Source organism: Mus pahari, chromosome 5 (assembly GCF_900095145.1).
Source record: "Mus pahari chromosome 5, PAHARI_EIJ_v1.1, whole genome shotgun sequence".
Taxonomy (NCBI): Eukaryota; Metazoa; Chordata; class Mammalia; order Rodentia; family Muridae; genus Mus; species Mus pahari.
In genome coordinates, this window is record NC_034594.1 from 132,737,737 (window position 1) to 132,764,620 (window position 26,884).

The 26,884-nt window shown below is 42.1% G+C and overlaps 1 protein-coding gene across 4 annotated transcripts in view; it reads left to right on the forward strand.

Moving 5' to 3' along the window:
* Tnr (tenascin R) overlaps positions 1-26,884 on the forward strand; it is a 406,193-nt gene that overhangs the window by 320,955 nt on the left and 58,354 nt on the right. For 2 of the 4 annotated variants that reach the window (XM_021198259.2, XM_029538976.1), the window contains 6 exons: positions 8,564-9,123; positions 10,483-10,959; positions 16,793-17,056; positions 20,040-20,155; positions 22,372-22,522; positions 26,502-26,771. In XM_021198259.2, coding sequence (XP_021053918.1) covers positions 8,625-9,123; positions 10,483-10,959; positions 16,793-17,056; positions 20,040-20,155; positions 22,372-22,522; positions 26,502-26,771 — 1,777 coding nt within the window. In that variant the 5' untranslated portion in view covers positions 8,564-8,624. Of the gene's footprint in view, positions 1-8,563; positions 9,124-10,482; positions 10,960-16,792; positions 17,057-20,039; positions 20,156-22,371; positions 22,523-26,501; positions 26,772-26,884 lie in introns of those variants that run through there. The other 2 variants (XM_029538977.1, XM_021198260.2) reach the window with 2 other exon arrangements.

Sequence of the window (26,884 nt, forward strand, 5' to 3'; positions counted from 1 at the left end):
GAAAAGAAAAGAAAAGAAAAGAAAAGAAAAGAAAAGAAAAGAAAAGAAAAGAAAAGAAAAGAAAAGAAAAGAAAAGAAAAGAAAAGAAAAAAGAGGCTCCTGGCTGCCTCTCTTCCTCTCCTCTCTCCCTTTCCTTCTCTCCCTCGGCCCCCCCCCCTCCATCTTTCCTCACTCCTGTCTCCAACCTCATCCCAGCTTCTGTAGTCAGCTCTTTCCTTCCTTCACTGTGTCTGTAAAAGCTCGAAGAATATTTTTCCATAACCTTCAAAGATTCCTTCAGTGTGAAGAAATAAATCCAGAGGAGGATGTGGGGGAGGGGCAAGGAAAGAATAGCCATGTCAGAAGGACTTTAAATTGTACAAGAGGCTTCCATCCAACTAAGGTGACTTGACCTCCCCACAGACCTCCCTGGAGACAAGTGAGCACCTCATTAACTCAGCACTAAATCAGCCTTAAGGACGATCCTGTTATCCACCTCTTACAAATTGCCTGGAGACACCTCTGGTATGGGCCATGATAATTATATTGATAAGGAAGCTGGAGCAGAGGAAATGAATCAATAGAAGCATGCGATTTCTTGAGTATCAATCTATTGAGTTACAGCAACTCCTTCGAAGTCTCATTTGTCTGGTCATTGGCCATCTATCTTGCTCACAACTGTTAGTGTGTCATTGAACCTGGGGTGTATCATCTACCCTTAGGGATTATGTTATTTCATCCTACCTGTAGAATTGCTGCAGGTTTCTTTTCCTAAACAGGTGTCTTCCTAGTTCCTCTCCTGTTTCCTCTTCTTTGCTTTCTTCCTCTGATTTTCCTCTCCTTTTCCACTGCCTGAATCTACTAGGCAGCTACAGAAAAATAACATCACAGGGCCGGCAGTTTAAAAGCTACAGAAATTTAATTAAAACCATTCAAGGGGCTAGGAAACAAAGAACAAGGTGTTAGCAAATCCTGAGTCTAAGACCCTATTCTTTGGCTCTTATGAGGCATGCAAATTCTAGCCATGCCTTTACATGGTGAAAGGATCAAGAGGTCTCCCTAGAGGAATATATATATATATATATATATATATATATATATATATATATATATATATATGGATATCCACTGATCCTATTTATTGGGGCCTATCATCACTTTGGGTGTGAAGATATCAACGTTAAATCTGTGGAGGTAGAAGGGGAACGCAAACACTCAGACCATACTCTTCCTGTCTCCTATCACTAGTCTATGTCATTAACAGACCCTCTGGGCTCCAGTTTTGACTCTTGCTAGTTTACCACCATCTGATACACAGGCAGAACTAAGGAAGAGAGGAACCACTGAGTCATCTTTAGAGAAGAGAGACTGTGCATCAGTGGGTGCCCACCACTTTACACCAACAGCAGGGCATGGTTTTCAGAGCTGGCAAGGCACCTCGAAAGAAGACCAAGCCAGGTAATGCAGTATTCCCAGGCATAATGCAGCAGACAGGGTCTTCCTGGAAACGTTTGCAAAGCTCTGCCCACCACCAATAAAATGTACACAAAACCATCCTCCTGCATGAGGGCCAGCATTCTCAGTAACAGTGAGGAGGAGGAGACAGGAGAGGAGAAGGAAGCCAGGCAAGTGAAGAGTTTGGTGACATAGGAAGAAAAGCCACTTTGAAATAGTTATTGACATAAATTTGGAAAAAGCTAAAGGCATATATGATGAGCAGGTGCTTCTTATACCTTTGTTTCTGCCCTCTTCTGCTGGAGCTGACTTTGGCTAGAGCCTTTACATACCCCCAACCCCCCACCTCCTTTTCTGTCTCATTCTAGAGAAGCAGCTTAAGAGGTGAGCAGGCCATCAGTGGTCTGGTCAGTGTGGCTTGTAATTCCTGAACTTCAGAGGAAGTTCAGAGGACAAAGAGAAACAAGAAGGTGCCAAGAAAGTCAAGGTCTGGCTCTCTGAAAAGGCTGGCTGAGCCAGGCTCTTCCTGGGAAGGAGCAGGTTTAAAAGCTGCCTCCTGTTCCACCTCTAGTAGCAAAGTTTACTGGTGGAGAATTTTTCCCTGATGCTTGAGTCAAAGCAGAGGCTGGGCACTTATAAATCAAAAGCCATCAGAAAAGTTTTCCCCCAAGGAGGAGAGACTGAAGCAATTTCAAGGGAAACAGCCTGGATTTGTGGAGAAAACATTAAACTAAAAGTCACGGCTGTCAAGAAGCCCTAAATCTGAACCCGGGAGAAGAGAGGGTTGGCAATGTAAGAGCGAGTCTTTTCATGAGAACAGTATGTGGCTGCTAATTAAAGCTGGCTGAAGAGTAGCTCTGAAGACCCAGGCTCCAGTCAGCAAGATCTGGGTCTAACACCAACTCCTCTATTCATTAGCCATTCAGTATTGGTCAAGTTACTTGGCCTTTTCTCCATCTTAAAAAAAAAGAAGAAGAAGATGAAGAGAAAGAAAGGAAGAAAGAGAGAGAGAGAGAGAGAGAGAGAGAGAGAGAGAGAGAGAGAGAGAGAGAAAGAGAAAGAGGACCTACCATCACAGAATATCACCATAGGAGTTTACCTGCTGTACATAGCAAACTAGAGTGATTGATGTCTCCTTTACATGTGTGGGAGCCCCATTCTGATTGGTTACTCCCCCCAAGTCATACTTGTGCCATAAATATCTTGAATATCTTAAATATTACTCCTCTCTAGCTTACAGATGTTGCTGCAAGAACACATAACATAGCACAAGGCAGGTACATAGCTTGTTCCAATAACTCCTGGTATTTTTTTAATAGGTTGAGTCTTGTCCTTTCATTGTGTCTAGGTTGAAGTCTTAGCCAACAGTACCTCAGGATGTGGTTCTACTTGGAAGTAAACTCATTACAGATCGGGTTAGCTATGTTAACATGAGGTCAAGCTGGAATAGGCTGGAGCCCTAGTTGAACACACAGCATGTCTCAGAAGATTGCCATGCAAAGACTCAGATATGCAGGCAGACAGTTTGCACGGATATATCTACTAGGCAGGAAATGCCAAGGTATGCAGGTCATCAACTGATGCTTAGAAAGAGGCACAAACAGAGTCACTCAGAGCCCTGGGGAAGAGTCAACCTTGAGGATAACTTGATTTTGAAGTGCTGCTGTTTTCAGCTGCCCTTTTATGGAATTCTGTTATGGAAAGTCTAAGAAAACGGCACATGGAGGAAGTGAGTAGGTTCCTAAAAACCCACTAAGTACATGACTCTGTAAAATACTGGGAAAACATTTACCATTGATTTTAGTCCTATTTATTTTCCTCTGGTGAATGAATGCCCTTCTTCAGAATCTCAAAATATTTGGCCTGTACCTGGATACCTCCAGTGACTACACAGACATTTACTACTTACCATCACAGATACTAGCTTACCCAACTAGGAAAGCTATGACTTACATATGGAAATCACCTTTCCAGGCCCTTATGCAGTGTACAAGTCCACTCCCTCAACAGCAGCAGACCTTTAAACACACATTGAGCAAACCATATTCTGAATATCAGTTTCAGCAAATACAGTTCTAGGAAGAACTTCTTCTTCTTCTTCTTCTTCTTCTTCTACTTCTTCTTCTTCTTCTTCTTCTTCTTCTTCTTCTTCTTCTTCTTCTTCTTCTTCTTCTTCTTCTTCTTCTTCTTCTTCTTCTTCCTCTTCCTCTTCCTCTTCCTCTTCCTCTTCCTCTTCCTCCTCCTCCTCCTCCTCTTCCCCTTCCCCCCCTCCTCCTTCTCCTCCTCCTCTTCCTCTTCTTCTTCCTTCTTCTCCTAAACTACAGAGAAATCTATTAAGATCCACGCTAATGTTATACATGGGTAGACTAAGTTATATGTGAGAAAAATCAATCTCCAAAACTGTGCTTCCAAAACCAAAAGCTGTGCTGCAATTACTAGCATGGAAAGTGGGTCTCTGTTCCATGCAGTCACTTAGAGACACAGAGGAATAGAGCTCATAATGATTCTCTGGCCAGAACCAGAAATGTGGTCTCATACACCCAAAGAAGGTTAGAAAATCTAGTCCTACTATGTGCATGAAAGCCAGGCCAGAAATATTTGACAAACAGCACCAAGAGTTCTGACCTCCTCAGGGTCACTTTTCCTGCTTCAGGGAGGACCTATAGTCATCCTCTCAGGACAGCTGGCATGCTCCTTAGTCATGCTCATCACCATGCACTGGCATGCCTGTGTTTTATTTCTCTCTGAAGCTGGGAATTTCTCAAGGAATGGGAGCTGCTCATAACCCATGGTGGCACCAGAAGCATTTGAGGACAGTGAGCATTATCAGCAGTGAAGGACAAAGCGCTGTTCTACAGGACCTTTCCACATCCCCTTCCCAACCTCGCCCCAGACATCCTGTTATGCAGATGCCTGAGACCCACCCCTGCCCCAGAGCCCCTGCATTGCTGTTCCCAGTGGTTGGACTGTATATCCCCTCTCTTTTGCAAGACACTCTACCCCACTTCTGTCAAGTATCTGATCAGCTGTGAGCTGATTGATCAGACAAGCCTTTCAGGATATCACTCTATAAATATGACCATGAACCCTCACCTGCTTAACTCACAAACTCCTTTCATCAACTTTTTCCTCTCCACAATAGCTATCTCTTCCTGACTGAAATAAACACAGACATATGTATCATATAATATGATATGATTATATGACAAATATCAAGTAATTTATTTGTATATGTAATATTAAGTTTGGTATTTATTTTCTTGGTACCCTTATACTACATTCTTCCAATCCCATGCATATGGATATAATTTCCATAAACACAGGGCAGGGATCCAATGACTACTCAATAAATATCTGTCAAATGAATGGGTCATAAAATAACATGTGAACCTCCCATGTTCTTACCTCTTTGAATGAAATGTTAAATTTCTCTTCCTCAGATGACAAGATTTGAACTTTTTCAACATGCCAATCATCCAAAAATGATCAATTATTGGTGCGGTAAGGGCATACAAGCTCCTGGTTTATATTTTGCCCCCTATTTCAATTAATAAAGCCTACATTTAAAAATAAATTTGGTCTTACACATATTACATGGTCAAGTTACTTATATAAGTTTAGATATTGACTAAAATATTGATCATTTTTCTCATACAAAACTCCAACTTTCCTTTTCTCTACAATTTGTAGTGGTTGTTTTGCACCTACACATAGAATCTAACATTTCTCTCCCTCATAATTCCCCTATCATTGGTCCTTCTTTTCATTTATAATATCACTTATTCTTTTATTCATTTCTTATCTACAATTAGCCAAAAATTTATATTAAGTGATATAGCGTATTATATAACAATTTCACAAGTTCCATAAGAAAATGTTATTCAGCAACATAAATATGAGTCAGGTAAACAAAGTATTGTTTAAGAAAGACAGCAAGGTCTTATGTACATGGGAAGGACTATTGACAGACCCACTGTGAGAATGTTGTCATGACAGAAGCATAGAAGTGACATCCAAGGATGTAATACCTGGAGCAACTCAAAATAGGAAGATAAGTATAACCTAAGATTAGAGGGGCCTAGAAAGAGCTTACAGCTGTGGGGTACATTTGGTTTAGACATGTCTGGCCATCTATTCCCAAGGTAGATCTAGATTATCTAGATGTGACCAATGGATTGGTATCTCCCAGAGTATTTCTGGGATTTCATCATCCTTGTTCAAGGATAAGCTATGAATTGGGCTTTTCTGATGCCAACTAGGTAAGACATTTTACATGTCTATGCATATTTGGGGAATATGCATAGGAGAAAAACCAAATGGTCAGAAAACAGCATTTATGTATTTATTTGAGTCAGTGTTCAATACTGAATATGTATTATAAAGATAATGGTGGCATCATCATTCTATTCCTATAAAGTTGGTACCATTCTTTAGCTCCACTCTACAGATGCAAAGCTGAAAGCAAGGTTAAGTGGTTTTCCCATAGATAAACATTTATGGTGATGAGGTTTGAGCCCAGACAGTCTGGCAGTCTCAGCAGCTCTGGTCTGCCCTACTTCCTCTCCATATTAGAAACAGGGAGAGAAAATAATACAACATATAACATAAGAGCTGAGTAATAAGATATGATTTTTATGCTAGTCACTAATACCAGTTATTCCTAATTCAATGAAGTCTTAGACATTGTCCGGAGTTGAAATTAAACAGAACAGTAAGTAACTTAGGGTTAATGGAGAGAGATTAAATGAATTGGAGAATGATTCAACCTTTTGCTCACTGAGCACTTACTCATTAAATCATCGATTTGTTCATTCTTTCATGCATCTGCCTGTCCATGCATTCAACAACTAAATACTGAGCACTTTTATATCCTAAACACAGAGCAATATGCTGCAGTGAAGACATGGTCTGACTCAAATCCACTTAGCAAGCTGGGTAGGAAAGTCAGGCATAGGGTGCCCATGGTCTAGCATGGTAAACACTACAAGAAGTGTACTCACACAAGAATATGAAGGACAGGAAATTCAACTTGCATTTAAGGAATGTATGAAGGGACAGGAAGCAAATTATGGAAAGAGAATCTTCATGGAAGAAGAAAAGGCAATAAACTACACCCTGGCAAATTTTCTAACTTTAGTATTCTTGAGAAAGTTCTAGAATGTCCAGGATAATTGAGCATTTTCTTTAAAAAAAATAAAATGAAAAATGAAAAAGTCTTATGCATCCCAGGTTGATCTTAAACTTGTTATGTAGAAGAGTTTGGCCTTGAACTGTTAATCTTCCTGCCTCTATTTCCCATATACTAGCAATAAAAAAATGTGTGCTACCATGCCCAAGTTTGAACACTTTTTTTTTTTTTTTTTTTTTTTTTACGGCATTGAAGCATATTTGTTAAGAACACTGGTTTGGGATCAGTCTGGCTAGCTTTCACATCTCAACACTTCTAGGCAGAAATTGCTCTATGAAATGGATATCCATCTGTGCTCTGTGGGTGTTTAACTGACATTGACCACCTTACTCTTAGCCTCATAGTTATGGCTACTTGGCTCCTTAGTCCTTAATCTTCTTAGTAGCTCTGACTTTACTTGAGAACCAAAGTGTCTAAATCTCTCTACTTTTTTCTTTTACACAAGGAATAGAAAGGAAATATAATCTTATAAAACCTGATTTTTATTACTGTGAATTTATTATACTGCATGGTTCTTGGTGACTAGGTAGCCAGTGAAGGAGATAATTCATTATTTTAGCAATTTAAATAGGACCTCAGAAGAAAGGCACCCTGTGGTCACAGAGCATGGGGACTATACTAATGAGAAGATTAAAACAAAGCTTGCCTCACATCATCCCAGATAAATCAAAAATGTACCCAAGGATAATTAACAATCACAAACTGCCTAGGACCACATTATTTGGCTGGTTGGGTTTTATGAAGACAACCCTTGAATAGGTGAGCTTAAAGGAGTTGATGGATAAGTTATTTGACATGACCACTGAGGTTCCTTAATAATAAATATTTGAGGAGACATGGAGTACCCTAAAGTTTCTGTGATCCACTTTATCCTAATCCTAATTTAGAAGTGAAGAGAAGCTTTGACCTCTTCTCAGTAGAAGAGGCTGTTCACAGAACCTCCATTCCTGGCATGTTTTCTAGAAATTCCTTGCATACTGTGGGAACAGGCTACTGTATTCTGTGCCTAAATAGCTACATTGGTCTGATATTTCAGTGCTGTGACAAAAGAGTAGAAAGAAAAACTTCAAGGAGAAACAAGTTTTTGTCTCATTTCAAAGGTTTCAGTCTATCATGTTAGAGGATGTGGCAGAGCAAAGCTGCTCACTTCATGGTGGCTGGGAAGCAGAGAAGACAGAAATGGCTAGCGATGAGATATACCCATGTCTTAGTCACAGTCCTGTTGCTGTGAAGAGACGCCATGACTAAGGAAACTCTTACATGTGAAAGCATTTAGTTGGAGGCTTGCTTATAGTTCTCAAGGTATCATCATCATGGCAGAAAATATGGTAGCATTCAGGCAGGTAGTGGGCAGTATCTGAAAGTGATATCCTAATCTATAGACAAAGAGAGACTCTGAGCCTGGCATGGACTTTTGAAAACTCAAATCCCACCCCTAGTCACACACATCCTCCAACAAGTCCATACTTTCTAATCCTTCTAATCTTTTCAAATAGTAACATTTTGGTGACTAAGAATTCAAACATATGAGTCTATGGAGGCCATTCTTATTCAAAGCATCACAACGTTTGAAGTAGTGATCTGCTCCTTCCAACTATTTAATGCTACAAATGTATGAATTCATTAATGGATTAATCTATTGATGAAATCAAATCCTTCATAATCCAATTCTCAGATATCTCCAGCTGTTAACCAAGCTTTGGGAGGGGGCCATTCAAAATTAAAGTCATAACAACACCTTACATAGAAGTGATGTCCATTATCAAGAACCTAGTCTTTGAGAGAAGACCCAGATTTTTGACTGACAACCACAGTCTTCTCCAAATTTTTCACACAGCCCAGAGAACTTCTGTCTGCATGTGTTCTAGCTTTACAGAGTAAGAGCCATGGTGGCCTGGCACAGGTTTTCAAGGTCATATGCACCCTTGCTTTCTCTTGCAGATTCCTATAACTCCATGCTGGCTACTACTGAGAGCTCTTGAACCAAGCTCTGGCTGAGAAGATGGGGATCGATGGGGAAACAGTAGTCTTGAAGAACATGCTCATTGGTGTAAACCTGATCCTGTTGGGATCCATGCTCAAGCCTTCTGAGTGTCGGCTGGAGGTGACTACAGAAAGGGTTCAGAGACAAACTGTGGAGGAGGAAGTAGGGGCTTCCAGCTACAACACTTCCAGCAAGGAACAACCTATGGTCTTCAACCATGTATATAACATCAACGTGCCACTTGAAAGCCTCTGCTCCTCGGGGCTGGAGGCCTCAGCCGAGCAGGACATGAGTGACGAAGATGATACTCTGGCCGAATACACAGGCCAAACCTCAGACCATGAAAGCCAGGTCACCTTCACCCACAAGATCAACCTCCCCAAAAAAGCCTGCCCATGTGCAAGCTCTTCCCAGGTACTGCAGGAACTGCTGAGCCGGATCGAGATGCTGGAGAGGGAGGTGTCCTTGCTGCGAGACCAGTGCAGTACCAACTGCTGTCAGGAAAGCGCTGCCACAGGTAGAGTCTAAAGAGCCTGCAGTTTGGTCCCTGGTAGATAAGGAGAGAGCTGAATGGAGAGGGAGGTGGGATGAGAGGAAGAAAAACACAGCATCTCTTCACAGGGTCATAGAAAAACATGCCCAGTATATAGCTCCTGCTTAATGTGTCATCTGTAAGATCTAAATGCAGCCATCCCCTGGGGATTTGGTTCAGGAATTTTCAACACTGCTTACTCAGTTTGAAATATATTAACCTGATTTGGCGGGGTGGGGGGGGGGGGGGGGGGGGGAGATGAGTCAGGTAATGGTACATCGGCTCAGCACAGCAACTTTGATGGCAGGCAGGAAATTTGATGTCTGTCTTCATTCATCTTTGGTCTTCACAGGCTGTTGAGTTGATATCTGTTCATGTTAACCTGAATGACTAGAGAATATGGTGCTCTGTTCAATTCACTCACAGCCTTTCTCCCATCTGAAAAATGGTAGTCATTTAGGTCCCAGAGGACAGTCACCATCTTTTCCAGCAAGATGGAAGTTTTATCTTGGTCTATTCCATGAACTCCATGAACACGCACGTGCACACACACACACACACACACTGTATCCTTTCTCCAGAAGGCTGAACAGTCGGTGGGTTTGCTTCTGTCTTTGTCTCTCTGTTCCTCACTGTAAGATATGAGCAGTACTTATACGTTTGAGTTTAGATCTGTTCTGCTGCTTCTGGCTTGTGAGCTAGGGCAGTCACGTGGCCTATGACTTTTTTCCTTGTCTACAAATGACATATGAGAGCAATAAGGAGCTATTAACTATTAACTCACCCAGTATCATGTAAGCAACAGCTCCCATTATCTGTGCATCAGCCTTGCACCCAGTTTTCTCTATCCGAAGCTACAGACTCATGTATCTCAGATCCAGGCAGTCGGGTGATAAGGAACAATCATGATATCATCGTGGATGCAAGTGCTCACCTCAGGAGGAACCTGAGTCACTCTTCCAGGGACTTTGCATAACCACACTCTGGCTCAGCCGTGTTCCTTCCTGATTCCCTCACCCAAACCACTATGGCAAGTTTCTTGTGGGACCATTATTTCAATCAGTCACTTCTTATGAACCCAGTCTAAGGTACTCTGAAAGTGATCTGTCAAAGGACTAAGGCTCAGAGCTTATCCATCTTTACCCTCAGTGCTGTCTTAGACATAGACAACTGCAGTGGGTGAAAAAGTATGTATTAAGTTGAATTTGTACCAAACTACATTGTAGTTAGCTCTCAGCAGCACCAGTGTGTTCAAGGGATGAGTACAGGTCTCTGCTCACCCCTCCCCAGCACCATTTATGAGAGGCCACTGCTGCCCTTTGACCTTCTCCTTGGCCATTCTAGGACAACTGGACTATGTCCCTCACTGCAGCGGCCATGGCAACTTTAGCTTCGAGTCCTGTGGTTGCATCTGCAATGAAGGCTGGTTTGGCAAGAACTGCTCAGAGCCCTACTGCCCACTGGGCTGCTCCAGTCGGGGGGTGTGTGTCGATGGCCAGTGCATTTGTGACAGTGAATACAGCGGAGATGACTGTTCAGAGCTCCGGTGCCCAACAGACTGCAGTTCCCGAGGGCTCTGTGTGGATGGGGAATGTGTCTGTGAAGAGCCCTACACAGGCGAGGACTGCAGGGAGCTGCGCTGCCCTGGGGACTGTTCAGGGAAGGGGCAATGTGCCAATGGTACCTGCCTGTGCCAAGAGGGCTATGTTGGTGAGGACTGCAGCCAGCGACGGTGTCTGAATGCCTGCAGTGGGCGAGGTCACTGCCAGGAGGGTCTCTGCATCTGTGAGGAAGGCTACCAGGGCCCTGACTGCTCAGCAGGTAGGAAGGGGGACGTTCTGGGTTCTAGCTCCAGTTGGTTGGGGAGAAAGAATGGAGAGGAGGGGACAAAATAATTCCCAGTTTGGTAATACTCACTCGCTTGCTGTAGCAACTGTTTGCAAGTTCATAACAGTTGATGAGGTCATATTCAGAATAAGATCTGGACCACCACCCCTGAGACTAGAACCAAGACATGATAGTAGAGATGACAACGCCTTAAGGTCCTTAACTACTATTGTCCTTAAGGTAGGGTGCTTGGTTTATTAGCCTATCCTGTTGTCAAATAACACAAAAAACAGTCAGGTCAGTTATAAAAAGGTTTATTTGGGATAGCAGTTCTAGAAGTTCAAGGAAAGCTGGCTACATCTAGTGATAGCCTTCTTACTGGCAAAATATCCACATAGACCAAGGAGTCACATGATAAGAGAGAGGGATTATGGTGCATATTGTCTCATTTCCTTATTACTCTGCTAGGATTCAATCATGGGGTCCACTCTGATGAGCTAACTAGTCTGGCTCACTGAGTTTTTACTCCTTTTAATAAGTCAGAATGAGCATTAATTTCAATTCTTGAAGGCTAGAGGGACACAGGCAAACAATATTCAAATCACAGCAAACAGGAAAAGGTCACCGGACCATGCCAGGTAAAGCTGGTCTTAAACTCAGGACCAGTTGTACCTGCTGAAAACTATCTCCCTTGCCCATCAGCATCTTATATCACTGCTTAAGGGAGGATAGCTCCAGTTCTTTGTTTATCTGGTTAGCTTACAGATTGTAGGATGGAATTGGTTTATGAAATTACCAAGGAGCTGACATTCTAACAATTAGTATAGAATATTAAACAGACATGACTCATTTTGTTCCAGATGACTATAGCACAGACAGGAACCAACTCCATATGTCATTTCTATATTGTAGAAAATGACAGAAGAGTCATGTCTTACCATGGGGTTCTAAATCCTAAACCCAGCCGCGAGGGAGATGCCCATATTTCATGGGTCTAGTGGTGATTTTTATGTCTTTTTGCCCACAAATCATATTATTCCCATAGGTTTCTTTATTGTTCATCTCCTACCAACTAAATCAGTAACCATTGCCGATACATTTGTGCTCCTACAAGTATAGATTACATAACTGATCCTTTCTGTTATGAACTCAGAATACCTTCTGGGAATTTTTTTAAATAAATAAAAACAAACAACATTTTTAAACCTCCTAATTGAGCAATTCTACTAATTTCTAAAGGACAAGTCCTGGGAAGCCAGCATCCATAGCTTTTGTTGTTTAGCATCTGCATTTGTGGCTTCAAATTAAGCCCTTCTAAAGGATTAAGGACAACAAAAAGAGGATGATAATAGTTCACTGCTTAGAAAGAAATATTTTTCTATGTTTCATTTCTTCTATAGCCAATTATTTCATCTAGCCTCTCAATTCTGTTTACTGAATTGAAATTCCTTTCTAAAAGTGTAGTCATTATACCAATTATTCAACTGAAGTTGAAGTTAGCCCTCAGAACTCCTGAATCCCAAGCACAAGGGCAGCTGCTGGAAGCATGAAACATAACCTCGTTTCTACCAGGAGGGTGAGACTCCTGAAGGCCCTGTCCAAAGGATGCCAAGAGTCAACCTGAGTCAAGCTGCCTTGATGTTTTCCTATAGCTTGAGCACTTCTTAATACAATCAATATTTGTGAATCTGCATACACTTGTCATGTTCTAGACATGGGTTTCTACACGGTCAGGTCTATTTGTAAAACAACAACAATAACAACAACAACAAAACAACTTGATCTGATCCAGTGTTCAAACTGAACTGGAAACACGAGGAGGCCTTGGTCACATCCGACAAGATTCAGCAGCTACTCAGACAGCTGAATCTGGGTCAAGTCCAAACCTAGCATCCCTGCTACCTCTGACACAAGGGCTCTGCCCTGCTTGGGGAAGACTTCAGCAAACCCAGAGAGATTTTCTTTACTGCTTCAAAGTCCATGAGGAAGGACAGTTGCATAATCTCCATCTGTTTCTATAGCAACCCTTGAGCCACCTCTCAGTGCAGGAGGTACTCCTCTTAATGCCTGCCTTTAAAACCAAGTGCCATGGGTCTCTTCCAGAAAGGGATGTGGGCCATTATCTAAAGTGCTATTTTACTAGCTCTTTGTGAAGAGCACGTAGGAGTGGGGCCTATTTACTCACTGTGTTTGACATTTCTGGCCAGGTGCGTGCAAGACAGCTCCCAGGAGTGCAGAGCGAGAGGGGGCAGAAGGGTCAGAAAGGTGAAAACATCAAGAGGCACAAAGTAGACTTCCTTGTAGGTCACTATTTTTCTTTGGCAGGACATGGAGCATAGCTGCACACCTCGTGGACTTCATTGTGAGGCCCCCTCTATGGCAGCATCAGTTGACAGCAAGGCCATTACAGTTGACTTCTAGCCTTGCTCTCTGCTTATGGTATGCCAATGAGTCTTTCTGCCTTGTCCCCTGCCCATGCAAAGATAATATAACAAAACCTCCTGAGTTCTAGTACTTAAAACAAGCTTCAGAAAAACAAAAGCTCCGTTGAGCTTCTTATTTTACAGATTTGAAAAGCAGCAGTCAGACACAGGTTTTTCCCAGAGCCCACAGTCCATTAAGAGCAGAGTAAGAATGAGCAACCTGGTCCCCCACTAACTTTTTGAATTCTCTAGACCTCTTTTGAGATGCTAAACCACAGTTGCAAAATAAAATCGCTGTCATCAAATATACAATGAGTAGTCTTTTGACATAAATGCTGAGACCAGCAAATGGTTTTTGTTTGGTTTTGTTTTAATGAGAAACACCTGGAGTCCCTTGTGACTATCCACCCCATGACGGTGGTCAGCTCAGGAACTGGTGAGTGAGCTGTTGAATGCTCCCTAAGAGTGGATGGACAAGGTTCCCTGGAATTCAGTGAGATGTGTGAAGACTTCTCAGCATCGTTGCTCAGCTCTGTTGAGACAAGTTGCTCGACCTCTGTCTCCTGAAACCACTTGCTCTATGGAGCAAAACACAGCCTGGAACTGCCTTCCAGGGTGCTCACTAAGGTGCTCACTAGGTCTCACAAAGAATGCTGTAAAGGAGTGAGTTGCAAACACTTGGTACCCCCCACCCACTCATTGCATGAATCGCTTTCGTTGTTTGCTTTATAGTTCTGTATTGTTTGGTTTGATAGCAATGGCTGACACCTTCATTAACCATTACACCTTCACTCACCATAGCACTTCCACCACAGGTGTCCTCCCATTCAGATGTAAAGGCAGTATTCACTGTCTGAGATGAGGAGGATGAAGGCCTTATGATTCTAAATGTCCTGCTTAGATCACCCACCACTGTCATCATTAACTCTGTTTTTCTGGAAGAAAGAATCAAAAAAGGAATACACTGACTAGTTCCACAGGCCCCAAGAGTTGCCTTGAAATTTGGAATGACCATTTCTGCCCCTGACAGGAGGTGTCCTGTCAGTAAGTCTCAGAGAGAGTAAAGGTGTTGACTCACAAGTGGAGGAGGTGGCACAAGAAAAAGCTCTGTTGAACTCAAGTCTGGGTCATTTGGCCTGTTTCTCATGGAGCTTCTTTGCAGTCCTTGAAGCTGTGCATACATAAAAGAAGAAAGCAGGTGCGAACTGTAGCCTTCTCTGTGAAAGATCCGAGTTTAAGTCACTCTGCTATGACTTGGTTCCCTGGATTTTGGAGCATCCCTCCACGCAGCCTTCTTCTGTGATGTTAAGATTACTCTACCTACCTACCACAAAAGGATTTTTAATTAGTTAAATGATAGGTCTGACATACTTTATAATTGAAATAATTTATAACCTCAATCTAGAATTCTGTATTGGCTGACAGCTTCTCTAACCATTGTGCCTAAGTTCAAATTGTCACTCCTGTGTTTGCTTGCTGTAGGCCTCAGTTTCCCTATCTATAAATTAGGAGTAATAATAAAACCTATCCTGCTGTGCTGGTGGGAGGTTGAAATGGGATGACCCATTGTAAAGTGTTTACTGTTTTCCTGGTGCATAGCAAATACACACACATACACACACACACACACACACACACACACACAAAACCCACAAAACAAACAAACAAACAAAAAACAATAAAAAATAAGCATGCCAAATACCATGGGTTCATTTACAAATTTTTTAGCTTTGAAAGTTTGTTTAGAGTAAATTTTAAGACATGTGTGGAAATAATGATACAAAGCTACCATCCCAATAATCAGGGAGATCGGATTAGGCAGGGGGATTCTATGTTCTAATATTGCCTGGGCTACATTGTGACTGCTACACTGTGAAAACAAAGATAAATAAATTGATTAAATAAGAAAAAAGCATAGACTTACTCTTTCAGATAACGTTTATCTTCTTTACTCAAAAGAAATTTTATTTTCTCAACTGTTTAATACAGAGAATGGTTTGGAGCCAAAGTAAAAGTAAATGTGACTATTATGGCATTATAGACTTGTGATATTAATCTTTCCCATGAATCTTGGATCAGTTAAAGGAATGCTCAGTTCTCTTAGACAAGAATTTAAGGTTTCCCATGTGAGCTAGAGGAGGCAGGTGCTATCCTCTGGCTCCCATGCCCCTGTGAAAGCAACCAGTCTGGCCCTGTTTGTTTTTAAAGGTGAAAGTATTAGATAACCCAGACAGAAATTCAAAACCAATAGCAGCTCTTCAACCAGTGGGAACCTCCATCACATACCAACATGGAAGTTAATTACGATCACTTAAATCTTGGCCTGATCTTTGCTGTAATCTATGAGCAGATCCAATTATAGACACTAGAGTTAGCCTTCTAATTAGTCTTAAAGGTTCAATGATTTGATGCCCAGCATACAGTGAATCCTCACTTCCTAAGGGATCTGTACAAGAGAGGCTATTTCAATATGGTTTAACCTTTGGCGACTCTGCACAGCATTTGCAAAGCTGGACAAGTGAGAAAAGCAAAGCTCTCAAGAAGGCTTTCTGGTCAACCTCTCCAAGGTCAAGGCTAATGAAAATTAGTTTGAAACTAGTTACATCTGCTTCAAGACTTAAATACCATCCTTTTAAAAGGAGGAATGCTATAAGAAAGGACTACTGAGCATCTTCATTAGGCCATGAGGTACAGGACATCCCGTTTTGGCTTCTTATAATTTCTAAGAAAAACAAGAATTAGTCTTTATTTCCACTCGCTAAATCAGAATTGACTGTCAGGACAGTCTGACGGCAGTAATTTATTAAAGTACCAAGCTGCTTAACTGGTGGTGTGCTGTGAAAAATCTCACATCTGGCTGTATGAAGGAAAACAAACAAGTAAGCCTTCATTTGTAGCCTTTGCAAATGTCCATTGTGTAAGCACCTCCATGGTTAGTTTCAAGCTACTCCTGTGACAACATTAAACGTGCAGTTGGGAAGAGACATGCAACAGAACACAACTATGTAGTATCTACCAGAGATGCAACACACAAAAATCACCTTTTAGGCATAGCTAATTGTAAGATGCAGTGAGATGATTTTAAAATGAGGGGTATTGAATAATTACCTTTCAGACACAATTTGCTTAATTACTGCTTCATAATGTTTTATCTTTAACAATGACAATACCTGTGAGCAGTCAGGCAGAGTTCTTAAAAATTTGACAGTCAACTTTCACAAGGCAGTAAGGGGCCAGCTCCAGCACCACAATCATGTATGGTCATTGTGGAGTTTGGAATCTTTCAGTAGAGAACGAAGCCATGGATCCCAACACAACTTCAGACATGGAATGAGGGGGTGAGATGTAGCAAGAGAAATGGCAATCCTCTGAGCTCATGCTGTCTGTGTATTGCCTCCTGGTAGTTGCCCCTCCAGAGGACTTGCGAGTGGCTGGTATCAGCGACAGGTCCATTGAGCTGGAATGGGACGGGCCGATGGCAGTGACGGAATATGTGATCTCTTACCAGCCGACGGCCCTGGGGGGCCTTCAGCTCCAGCAGCGGGTGCCTGGAGATTGGAGTGGTGTCACCATCACGGAGCTGGAGCCAGGTCTCACCTACAACATCAGCGTCTACGCTGTCATTAGCAACATCCTCAGCCTTCCCATCACTGCCAAGGTGGCCACTCGTACGTACCATTTCCCCATCCTGCTTCATTTTTATTTTCTCCTACATGAGATCATGGGCATTCATGAAAGTAGTGTCTTTTCTTAATTCTTTAGGGATGCCTGCAATATTTTGCTCTTGGGGGGGTAGAGGTTTCAGATGTGGCCCATATTAAAAAAAAAAAAAAAAAAAAAAAAAAAAAGGACCCACTGGGAAGCAGGCATTTCTGATTACAAACAATATTTTAATGATTGAACACTGATTTGTTATAAGCTGGACTCAGCTGGAAGTCCAGGGAAGAGTGAGACTTATACAGACCTTTAGTTAGGGATTCAAAACTAAGAGCTTTGAAATATAATATAATAAACAAGGGCTAAATGTTACAGGTGGTTGTGTGCCAAGCAGAGCAAGGGGAAAAAACAATAGCAACATTATTTTAAGCTACAGATGATGGCATTTATCTCTAATAAAGATGTGATGTCATCTTTTTATGACTTTTATTTTACCAAAATACCCTAAGAGTCACTTTAGGAGTATAAGTTGAGGTTCTTGAAAATAACTTAGAAAACTGTCATGGAGAGAGTAAGAGCAAAAACATAGACACAAAGCAAGCTGAACTGTCTCCATGATTCAGAACTTCAGGAAAGTTTTTATTATTTCTTAATAACAAGGGGGGGCTCCTCTAGATCCTTATCTGTGTTCTGTGTATGCTTAGTTCTTCACAGAAAAATATAAGAGATAGCTTACCAAGTATTAACATTGAATCTGCTCAAAAATAAAATAAGAAAGGAAACGCTATTTCTGTTCTTTGTATACTTCTGAGCTCTTAAATTTTTACAAAGAGTCTGTATCACTTTCAACTTTCCAAAACTAAGATGAGCAGCTCTGAGGAAAGAGATTTCCAGTAGTTGGGCAGCAGGCTGTATTCTTCTGCCCCAGTTCTAGTGCAGAATCTGCACTGCAGATGCCTATCCGCCTTATAGAGACAGCGAAGAAAAACTAGATTCTACAAAGAGAAGAGCATCTGAAGGATACAGGCTGAGAGGCACAGACTAGCAGTAACAAGAGAACGGAACAAGAAGTGGACCATGGAAACAGGGGCCCTCAGAATTCAGAAAACCCGTGGGGTCTATAAAGAGAACTTATGACCATATAGGGAAATACAAGCTCTGAGCTCATTTTATACAGGTCTCAAATGACAAATGACATTTGGATAACAAATGCCAGGAAAATTCAGAAGAAAGAAAATGTCAAGTTAAAAGAGTTGGTCTCAAGGTTCTCAAAGAGGTCAAAGACTGAGATTTGAAAGATGTAAAGACAGGGACACGGGCTTAAGAAGTCACCTTTCTCCACTGGCAGGTGTCTAAAGTCTTAGGATAATAATGGACTTCTCCTGAACGATGAGTATGTTAATCTACCTATAATTATCTCTGTTTATATCTGACCCTCTTAAAAAATAAAAAATCGGTGCCTGAAAGCTAGTTTTAAATATCTGCAATGATTGTGTGGAGGCAAGTCACCGTCTGCTCCTTTCCCACTGTGCTGGGGCATGAGTCACCCCTGGAGTGCCTGGTCTATCCAGAAGCTGCTCCTCTCTGATCCACACCCATGTCTTGATGTGGTTTCCATCTCTGATGGCTTTCATTGTGCCCGTTCAGGGCATCCCCTCAGGCTAGCTCCTAGGTGACAAAGACAAAGTCCTGTAAACTCACCTAACATCCCTTCGAGGGGCTTCAGATTCAGCCTTGCCTTCCTACCAGGGAAGCTAATCCACAGGAAAAACTAATAATAAATTAACCAAGAATCTGTCCTTTTCCAGTGGGAACAGCCTGAGAAGCAACACTAACGAGGGAGCAGGCTTCCTAGAGAACTGTGAAAAGTCACACTATCGTATTTCAGGGCTGGTGACTGGAACTCCATCAGGACAAGCATACTTCACCTCACTAAACCTGTATGTGTGTGTATGTGTGTGTGTGTGTGTGTGTGTGTGTGTGTGTGTGTGTGTGTGTGTGTGTGTNTGTGTGTGTGTGTGTGTGTGTGTGTGTGTGTGTGTGTGTGTGTGTGTGTGTGTGTATGTGCGCGCGCGCGTGCATGCGTGTGCGTTTGGGGGGAACAAAACTAGGAAAACAAACAAGGTGAGCAAGAGAAGAAAGGAGAGAATTTAGAGAAGATGAATTGAGACCAACAATTTGTATTTGCCTATGCTTCCTTGGTGTACAGAAAGCGGGAAGTTCAGACCATCCAAGGGGTAGTGGTTTGAGTCTCAGCACATTCCGTACACCTCAGATACTCAAGAAAAGCATCCAGTTTTATCATGAAGCTGGCTTATCCCACATCTCCAACCAGCCACGTCTGTGTCTCCCTTTTCCTGGATGTCAAATAGGAACATTGAGATCAGAAACTGTTGCCTCCCAGGAATCCTGCACGGTACCTAAAGGTAGCATTCGAGTCCTCTGAGAAAGGCTTTTTATTGAGAGCCAGGATCTACCACACGAGAGAGGAAGAGAAAACATGATTCTTTAAAATTTTAACCTTAACATTTTCTATTATGAGATAGAAAGGACAAAACTAATGATTACGGGGCTGGTGAGATGGCTCAGCGGGTAAGAGCACCGACTGCTCTTCCAAAGATCCTGAGTTCAAATCCCAGCAACCATATGGTGGCTCACAACCATCCGTAACAAGATCTGATGCCCTCTTCTGGAGTGCCTGAAGTCAGCTACAGTGTACTTACATTTAATAAATAAATAAATCTTTAAAAAAAAAAAAAACCTAATGATTACATTTGTTAAGTTTGCTCATGCATTCACTTGCGCTGAGCACCTAGACCACATGACAGTGTGCTGGCCCTGCCATGGAGACTCTGTCTGCAGCAGGATTGGCATTGCCCACCACACCTCTCCTCACCCAGGACACCAAGGGAGGTCACAAGACACAGCACCGGGAAGTGATCTCTGCCCCTGCCAGGGATGGCCATGACATTGCCCCACATTGCTGTGTTCCAGATCTCTCCACTCCTCAAGGGCTACAGTTCAAGGCGATCACAGAGACCACCGTGGAGGTGCAGTGGGAGCCCTTCTCTTTCTCCTTCGACGGGTGGGAGATCAGCTTCATTCCAAAGGTAACACTCAACTGTGAACTCACTTAAACAAGCCTGATTTGGTATATTCTGATTCTCAGCTGAGATTTAGGGGCGGCAAGGAAGGTACTGTCCTAGGAAAGTCCCAGAGCTACCGAAGACACAAGACGTGCTGTGAGCGTCTGGGCCATGGGATACAGTCCTCACACAAACCAGAGGGCTATCTAAGACGTACAACCCGAGCTCAGCTCTCTGTCTTGGATGATGGGGCATGTGGGAAGCAGTGCTAATATCTAGCTGCCTGCTGAGAGGGTTTGGAGGAGCTATGTTTGTAGTGAGCCTTGAAACCAAGCTTCAGAAAGTTGAATCCTTAGCATAAAAGAGCAGCCAAATGGAACCAGTCACACAGTCAGTCAGTCCATAGGCAAGTGTAGAAAAAGTTAGCATATGGGCTTCAGCCTCTGAAGGTCAGAGATGTAAAACATAATCTTGGTTTTCCCGAATTAGTCAAAAATGAGTTTCCACTCCATTAAGCAAAATTTTCATTAAACAAATTCATTACTATAACTTGTGAGTTAAGGGTATCCTAAGAGTCTTCTCTGGTCTTTAGAGCAGTGTTTCATTTGATGAGTCCCAGAACTGTCTGCAAGTCACCAGAGCTGCTCCAGTTTCCAGCATTGTTGGCTCTGCTCATATCCCCTCTAAGCATCACTCATGGATGTGGAGTTCAGCGCACTCCTCCCCTCTGTCTTCATCCTTCACCATCAGAAAGCATTTTTTGAGTCATTCATCAGACTTAATGACAACCGACACATTTTTGGCTAACAAGACAGTGGTTTTTTTTTACTGTTCTTCTACTCCAAAATTCCTGCAGCCACGACTATTGTAGCTACAAAAGACCTTCCAGTAAATGGAATGGGAGTCTTCATTTTACATTTAGTTTTGTTTAGTCTGTGGAGACCAAGACTCAGAGATCTTAAGTGACATCATCTGCCAGGTTTAAGACAAAAACCCCAAGTCTCGGGCTCTACTCCAGAACTTTCACACCCCCGTGTGGGTATAGTCAGGTCACAGCAAGCTCAATACACCTAACCAGATGTTCTGTACAAATCTGTTAGGATTTGTCTTATATGAGTTAAATGGCCAATAAAGACTTGCAGGCAACTGGGTTTATAACAAGGCAGGAAGAATCATGTCTTCCTGCTGCTCAGGCAGGGAAAAAAAAAACCATCACATCCTCCTGCTCTACATATAATATATAAAATTTTGACTGAGAGACAAGCCAGCCAGGGCAAGCCAAGATCAAATAAATACATGGCTGCATGGAATAGATGCCATAATGTATAGGTTGAAACAACGGGGGGGGGCATTTATCACATTGATTTATAAGAACATGCCTATACGTTATATATGGGGCTCGCCGGGACATAAAGACCAAAGAACACAGAAGAGTAGCAGGGTTACACAAAGGCCCTCTGTCTCTGCTATTTCCAAAGCACAAGTAGGTAGATGGGTAGATGATAATAGGAAGAATGCAGGTAGGTAGGTAGGTAGGTAGGTAGGTAGGTAGGTAGGTAGGTAGGTAGGTACATACAGAGGGGGAGAGAGAGGACAGATAGATTAATGTTGACAATAAATCTTGAACCTAACATCATCAAATTGCTTTTTCACATTTCCTTTTCCACACATTCATCTCCTTTCTCTCTCTCTCCTATTTCTATTTCATTCTGTGTTTCTATTCTTTTTCTTTACACCTCATGTTATGAGTGAAGGGAAAACATGACAATGACAGATTGTCACCAGGGTCACACCATAAGAAAAGGAACGGAATAAGACAACAATTCTGGGTTTTGAAGCAAATCTGGTAATGTCTTAGATTTGAATACTGCATATATATGTACTATGTATATGCACAAGCAAGTATTATTATTAACAGATAATCATCACAATAAGTGCCCCAAATCTGATAACATTGATCATGACCATAGAACATTAACTCTTTGACAAGAGTCAATCTGCACCACCACATGACTAGATTTTATTGGCAAACTTAGAAAATCCCTGATAGGCCAAAGAAATGTTGTCGAGAAATGGTTCTTATTGAGCCTGTTGGGCTTGTTCCTGGCCCCAAGCACTCTGCTGACAGTTCATGGGGAACAGATGTGGTCAGTTTTTAAATTTCCAGTCTGCACAATTTCTCTAACCATATTTCTTTCCCAGTGACCCCTCTGATTTCTCTGTTTCTCCCCGCTCTCCAGAATAATGAAGGAGGGGTGATTGCTCAGCTCCCCAGCGACGTTACATCCTTTAACCAGACAGGACTGAAACCTGGGGAGGAGTACATTGTGAATGTTGTGGCTCTAAAGGAACAAGCCCGTAGCCCTCCTACCTCTGCCAGCGTCTCCACTGGTAAGTGCCTCTAGCTCTTCCATGGCTACCCAGAGAACTGCTAGCCATGGACGGGTGAAAAAGATTCTATGATTCCTCAGAAAGCTGAAATGATACAGGGACTTGGAAATGGACATACTCTGCCAGATCCTAGCAGAACATATTCCTTAGTGCTCACCCTTGCACGCATACAAACTGGAGAAAGTGTTCCACGGAGGAAATTCTCTATTAATAGTTCCAGTATGTTTCTACTAATCTCACTCATTAAGCCTCATCCACTGATGTCTGATTCATAAACCTTGAAACTAGCGAGATCCAACCCATTCTTGCCTACTTGGAGAAATTCAACCAAACTTTCCCAAACATCAATCTGTTTAATAACACCTTCTCCACTGAATTAGTATGAGGATTAAACTAGATGCAGTGCACTACATAATTAGCACTATACTGTTGCATGCTTAATACTTACTATTACACACATATACATGAGAAAGGTGCTAGAAGTAGAGCCAGTAGGGGGCAGACTCTTTGAAAGCAGTAGGCAGAGTTGAGTCACTGAGTCAGGTGATGGCTCAAGTTGATTATTCTTTTGGTGTCCACAGCTTACCTCATTCAGGGTCATTATATTTTCAAGATCAATTCATTAGTTAGGTCATATTTTGCCTTATTGTCCTCTTAGCTGACAAAGGATGTTCAGCTTCAGGGCTGTAACTTAGCAACTGTGATATACACCCGTGTGATTCCTGAAAGTTGCCGAGAAGTGATAAATAGCATCTGGTACTAGGTATTTTGTCTCCCATTTGTTGACAGAGGTTAGATGTGGAGCTTACACAAGTTTCCTTGTTAGCAACAAAAACTAAGATGAGTATTCTTTTTCATAAACAGAAATTGACATACTACAAAGCCAACCTTAGGTGGAGAACAAAATGTTAGTTTGGGTAGAACGGGCAACCACAGCACTATTCAATAAAGCTATGGTGTAGCTTGATTGCTCAAATTTAGATATTTGTGTCCAAACTAACAGCATCAGGTTCTAAGACTTAGAGATTTAGTCTAGAAAATGTTGAATTTTTTTTTTTTTTTTAACTATTGTGGCATTAGCTTAGGTTGTGTTGGTGCATCAGGGTTCCAAAGCCAAGTCAGGATCAGGAGGAGATCTGTACCTTTAATAATTTTTCTCTCATATTATTAACCAGGAAAGTTCTGTTTTGATCTTTTTTCTATTTTGTTCATCCATTTAAGTTTATCTTTTCTTATAAACAATGTTTTATTATGGGGAGGAGGCTCAAGAAATAAGTTATAATAAAGTGGGTTTCAGAAGAAACCCCATGGAAGCAAATTCATGGTGATCTGAAAGACTCCCCATAGAGCCACGGGCACAAATCTGTCCCCCAAGGTTATGCTGGATTCTGAAAACTAGACGTTTGCTACCAGGATAGATAATTCACTTCTGATATGGAGTGTCACCAGACAATTCCTATGCCTGACATTAAAAAAAAAAAAAAATTATCAGGTGAAAGACTAAAAAGGAAAGATGCCTCAGAAAAGGAGAGGGACCATTCCAGCTGCGTAGCTTGCTTCCCCAAGTATGGAGGGCACTTAAAGAAGCAGTCCAACTCTGTCTCAGTTTTATATCCAAATGAATTTTTAAAATAAAATTTGAAGTGCTTTTTAAGAGTTCCTTAAAATTAAAAGCTCCAGATTTAGAAAGCCATGGGAAAGCTGAGCAGCTTTCAATTAAGAAAAGAAGTCCTACTTAATGGCTTTGTGCAATGTACAAAGTTACAAGAAAAGTGTAAAAAAAAAGAAGAGAACGATGAAGAAAAAAAATACAGAACAAAATTGTATTTGTGTAGAAATTCGTGCTGAAATTGAAATCAAGGTTTCTACAGCCTTGATTGGAACAGGTCATTAAGACCAGTTGACCAAAGAAGAGTGGTATCCAAGATGCAGCAGGAAAAAATGGCTGACTCCCATCCCTGTCTGCTGCTTTTAGGAAACAATCATTTGATTATTTCCTTCTGCTAAGGTCTGACCTACAGCAACCCCCTCCTGTGAAGCTCTGAGTCCTCATCTGCACTCAGACTGGCTTTTTCCAGGCAGACCATTTTATGAATGCAAATACAAGACCTCCTGCAGCTAACGCCCTCTGTGCTACATAATCACATTCTAATATGGCCAATCCATTATGATTAGGGTTTTTGGATCTAAAGAGTTGAAGGAAAAAAGCCTTATGTGGTTATCTGATTTTCTCTGATGTCTTTTTTTCATCCTCCCTCAAAAAGCTCCAGTTTAAAAAAAAAAAAAAATTCTCCCATCCCTTTTGCAAGGAAAAAGAGGCTCGTCCATTCCTTTCATTCACTCAGCACTCTTGAGTGTCTACAGCGTTTCAGACATTGAACTTAAGTCATAGCTAGGAGGGCATCTAGCCACCCTGCGACTAAAGTAAGTAAAATAGCAAAGGTCCAAGTCACCTAAAGCTGTAGTGTGGGGGAAAAGGCAGATGTTTTCTGTTTAAACACATGGTTACCTCGAGTATGATAAATAGAACTTCATTTTAACTCCAAATCAAATGGCACCAACATGATCTAGTGATTATCTTTGTAGCTGATACTAGACTGTTCAATAGGAAATAGCAATGGGCTGAGAGTCGAGCATCTAGAAAATGGCTCACATTTGAAAAGTTGAGGAACTAACTCTAGGTTAGCCTGCAGTCATCCTGATGGAGACACCCATGCTGGAGACAGAGTTGAAAGTGGCCCAATGTGTACGAGCTTAAAAACAAATCCTAACCAAAAATTACAGAGGAATCTATGGAAAGTTACTTAAACTAACTGAAGCAAAAGAAGATTTACTGGAAGGACATAAATTGTTTCCTAGAAACCCAGGACCAGAAATATATGTACCTGTGACTCATAAAATATTTGAACCATAAAATGGAATATCAGAAATTGAGTTACTCTCTGTATCTTTCCATAAGCCCACACAGTGACTCATTTCTGCTTGTCTGTATACCTATACCTCCCTCCTCTCCCACTTCTCTTCTCTCCCTCCTCCCCTTTTCTCCTTCCTCTTACTCCTCCCTCTCCTCTCTCTCCTCTCCTCTCTCTTCTCCTCTCCCTTCTCTTTCTCCCCTCCTTCTCCCTTCTCCCTTTCCTCTCCCTTCTCTCCCTCCTCTCCCTCCTCCACTCTTCAATTCTATGCTGCTCACCTCCACATCTAATGCTCCCTATTTCTCTGGAAGTGTAGTAGAGAATCTCCACACCAGCCCAGCCTCTACACAGGCTAACGAAAGAGACAACTTCTAGCACCAGAGAACTTGGAGAACACTTCGTGTCCTGTGTCTTCAGTCTCAGAAAAATGCAGGCACTTGTGGAAGGAGAGAAAGAAAGAAAGAAAGAGAGAGAGAGAGAGAGAGAGAGAGAGAGAGAGAGAGAAACAAGTCTAGAGTAGAAGCCCTTTTAATTCAGATGAGCACATTTTCTTGACTGGCATGTTTCATGTCCACACATGCAAATGCCAGTCTGGTTGTCTAAGCCAAATAAAGCTAGATAGGAATAACTTCTGAATTCTCATAATGAGACTTTGGCAACCACGTCTGGGTCTCATTTGTCTCTATTAACTCATAGAGCTTTCATCTGGGCCCAGTGAAGATAAGATCTGGGCGACAGGCACAGGCCAGAAGTTTCTTCTCTCCGCCTGGGCCATGGCCTCTGAAAGAAGTAGGTCAGAGCCATCCAAGCTAGTAAGTGTCCTTCCCCTGCCCAGACTGAAATGCCAGCACCTGAAACATATTCAATGAGTGGAGAAAGAGCCCAAGTTCCAGGAGAACTGAATGCCAGGGTCCATGGTGTCAACAATCTGTGCTCCAGGAAGGGACTTCCTCTTTTGTATCTCATATTCCCCATCTATACAATGAGCGAGGAAACCCATCCCACTGTAAACAGATGCCAAAGGCGGCTTACTCCTGAATCAACATCGTGTTCTGTTTCTCGTGCAGTCATTGACGGGCCCACACAGATCCTTGTCCGAGATGTCTCTGATACTGTGGCTTTTGTGGAATGGACCCCACCTCGAGCCAAAGTTGATTTCATTCTCTTAAAATATGGCTTGGTGGGTGGCGAAGGTGGGAAGACGACCTTCCGGCTGCAGCCTCCCCTAAGCCAGTATTCAGTGCAAGCCCTTCGACCTGGCTCCCGCTATGAGGTATCCATCAGCGCAGTCCGGGGGACCAATGAGAGTGATGCCTCAAGTACACAATTTACAACAGGTGAGACTGGGGTGGGGAAAAGGACCGGTTCTGGGAGACAACATGATGATGTTATTGTAGCCAGAGGACATTAACACAGAGAGAGAGAGAGAGAGAGAGAGAGAGAGAGAGAG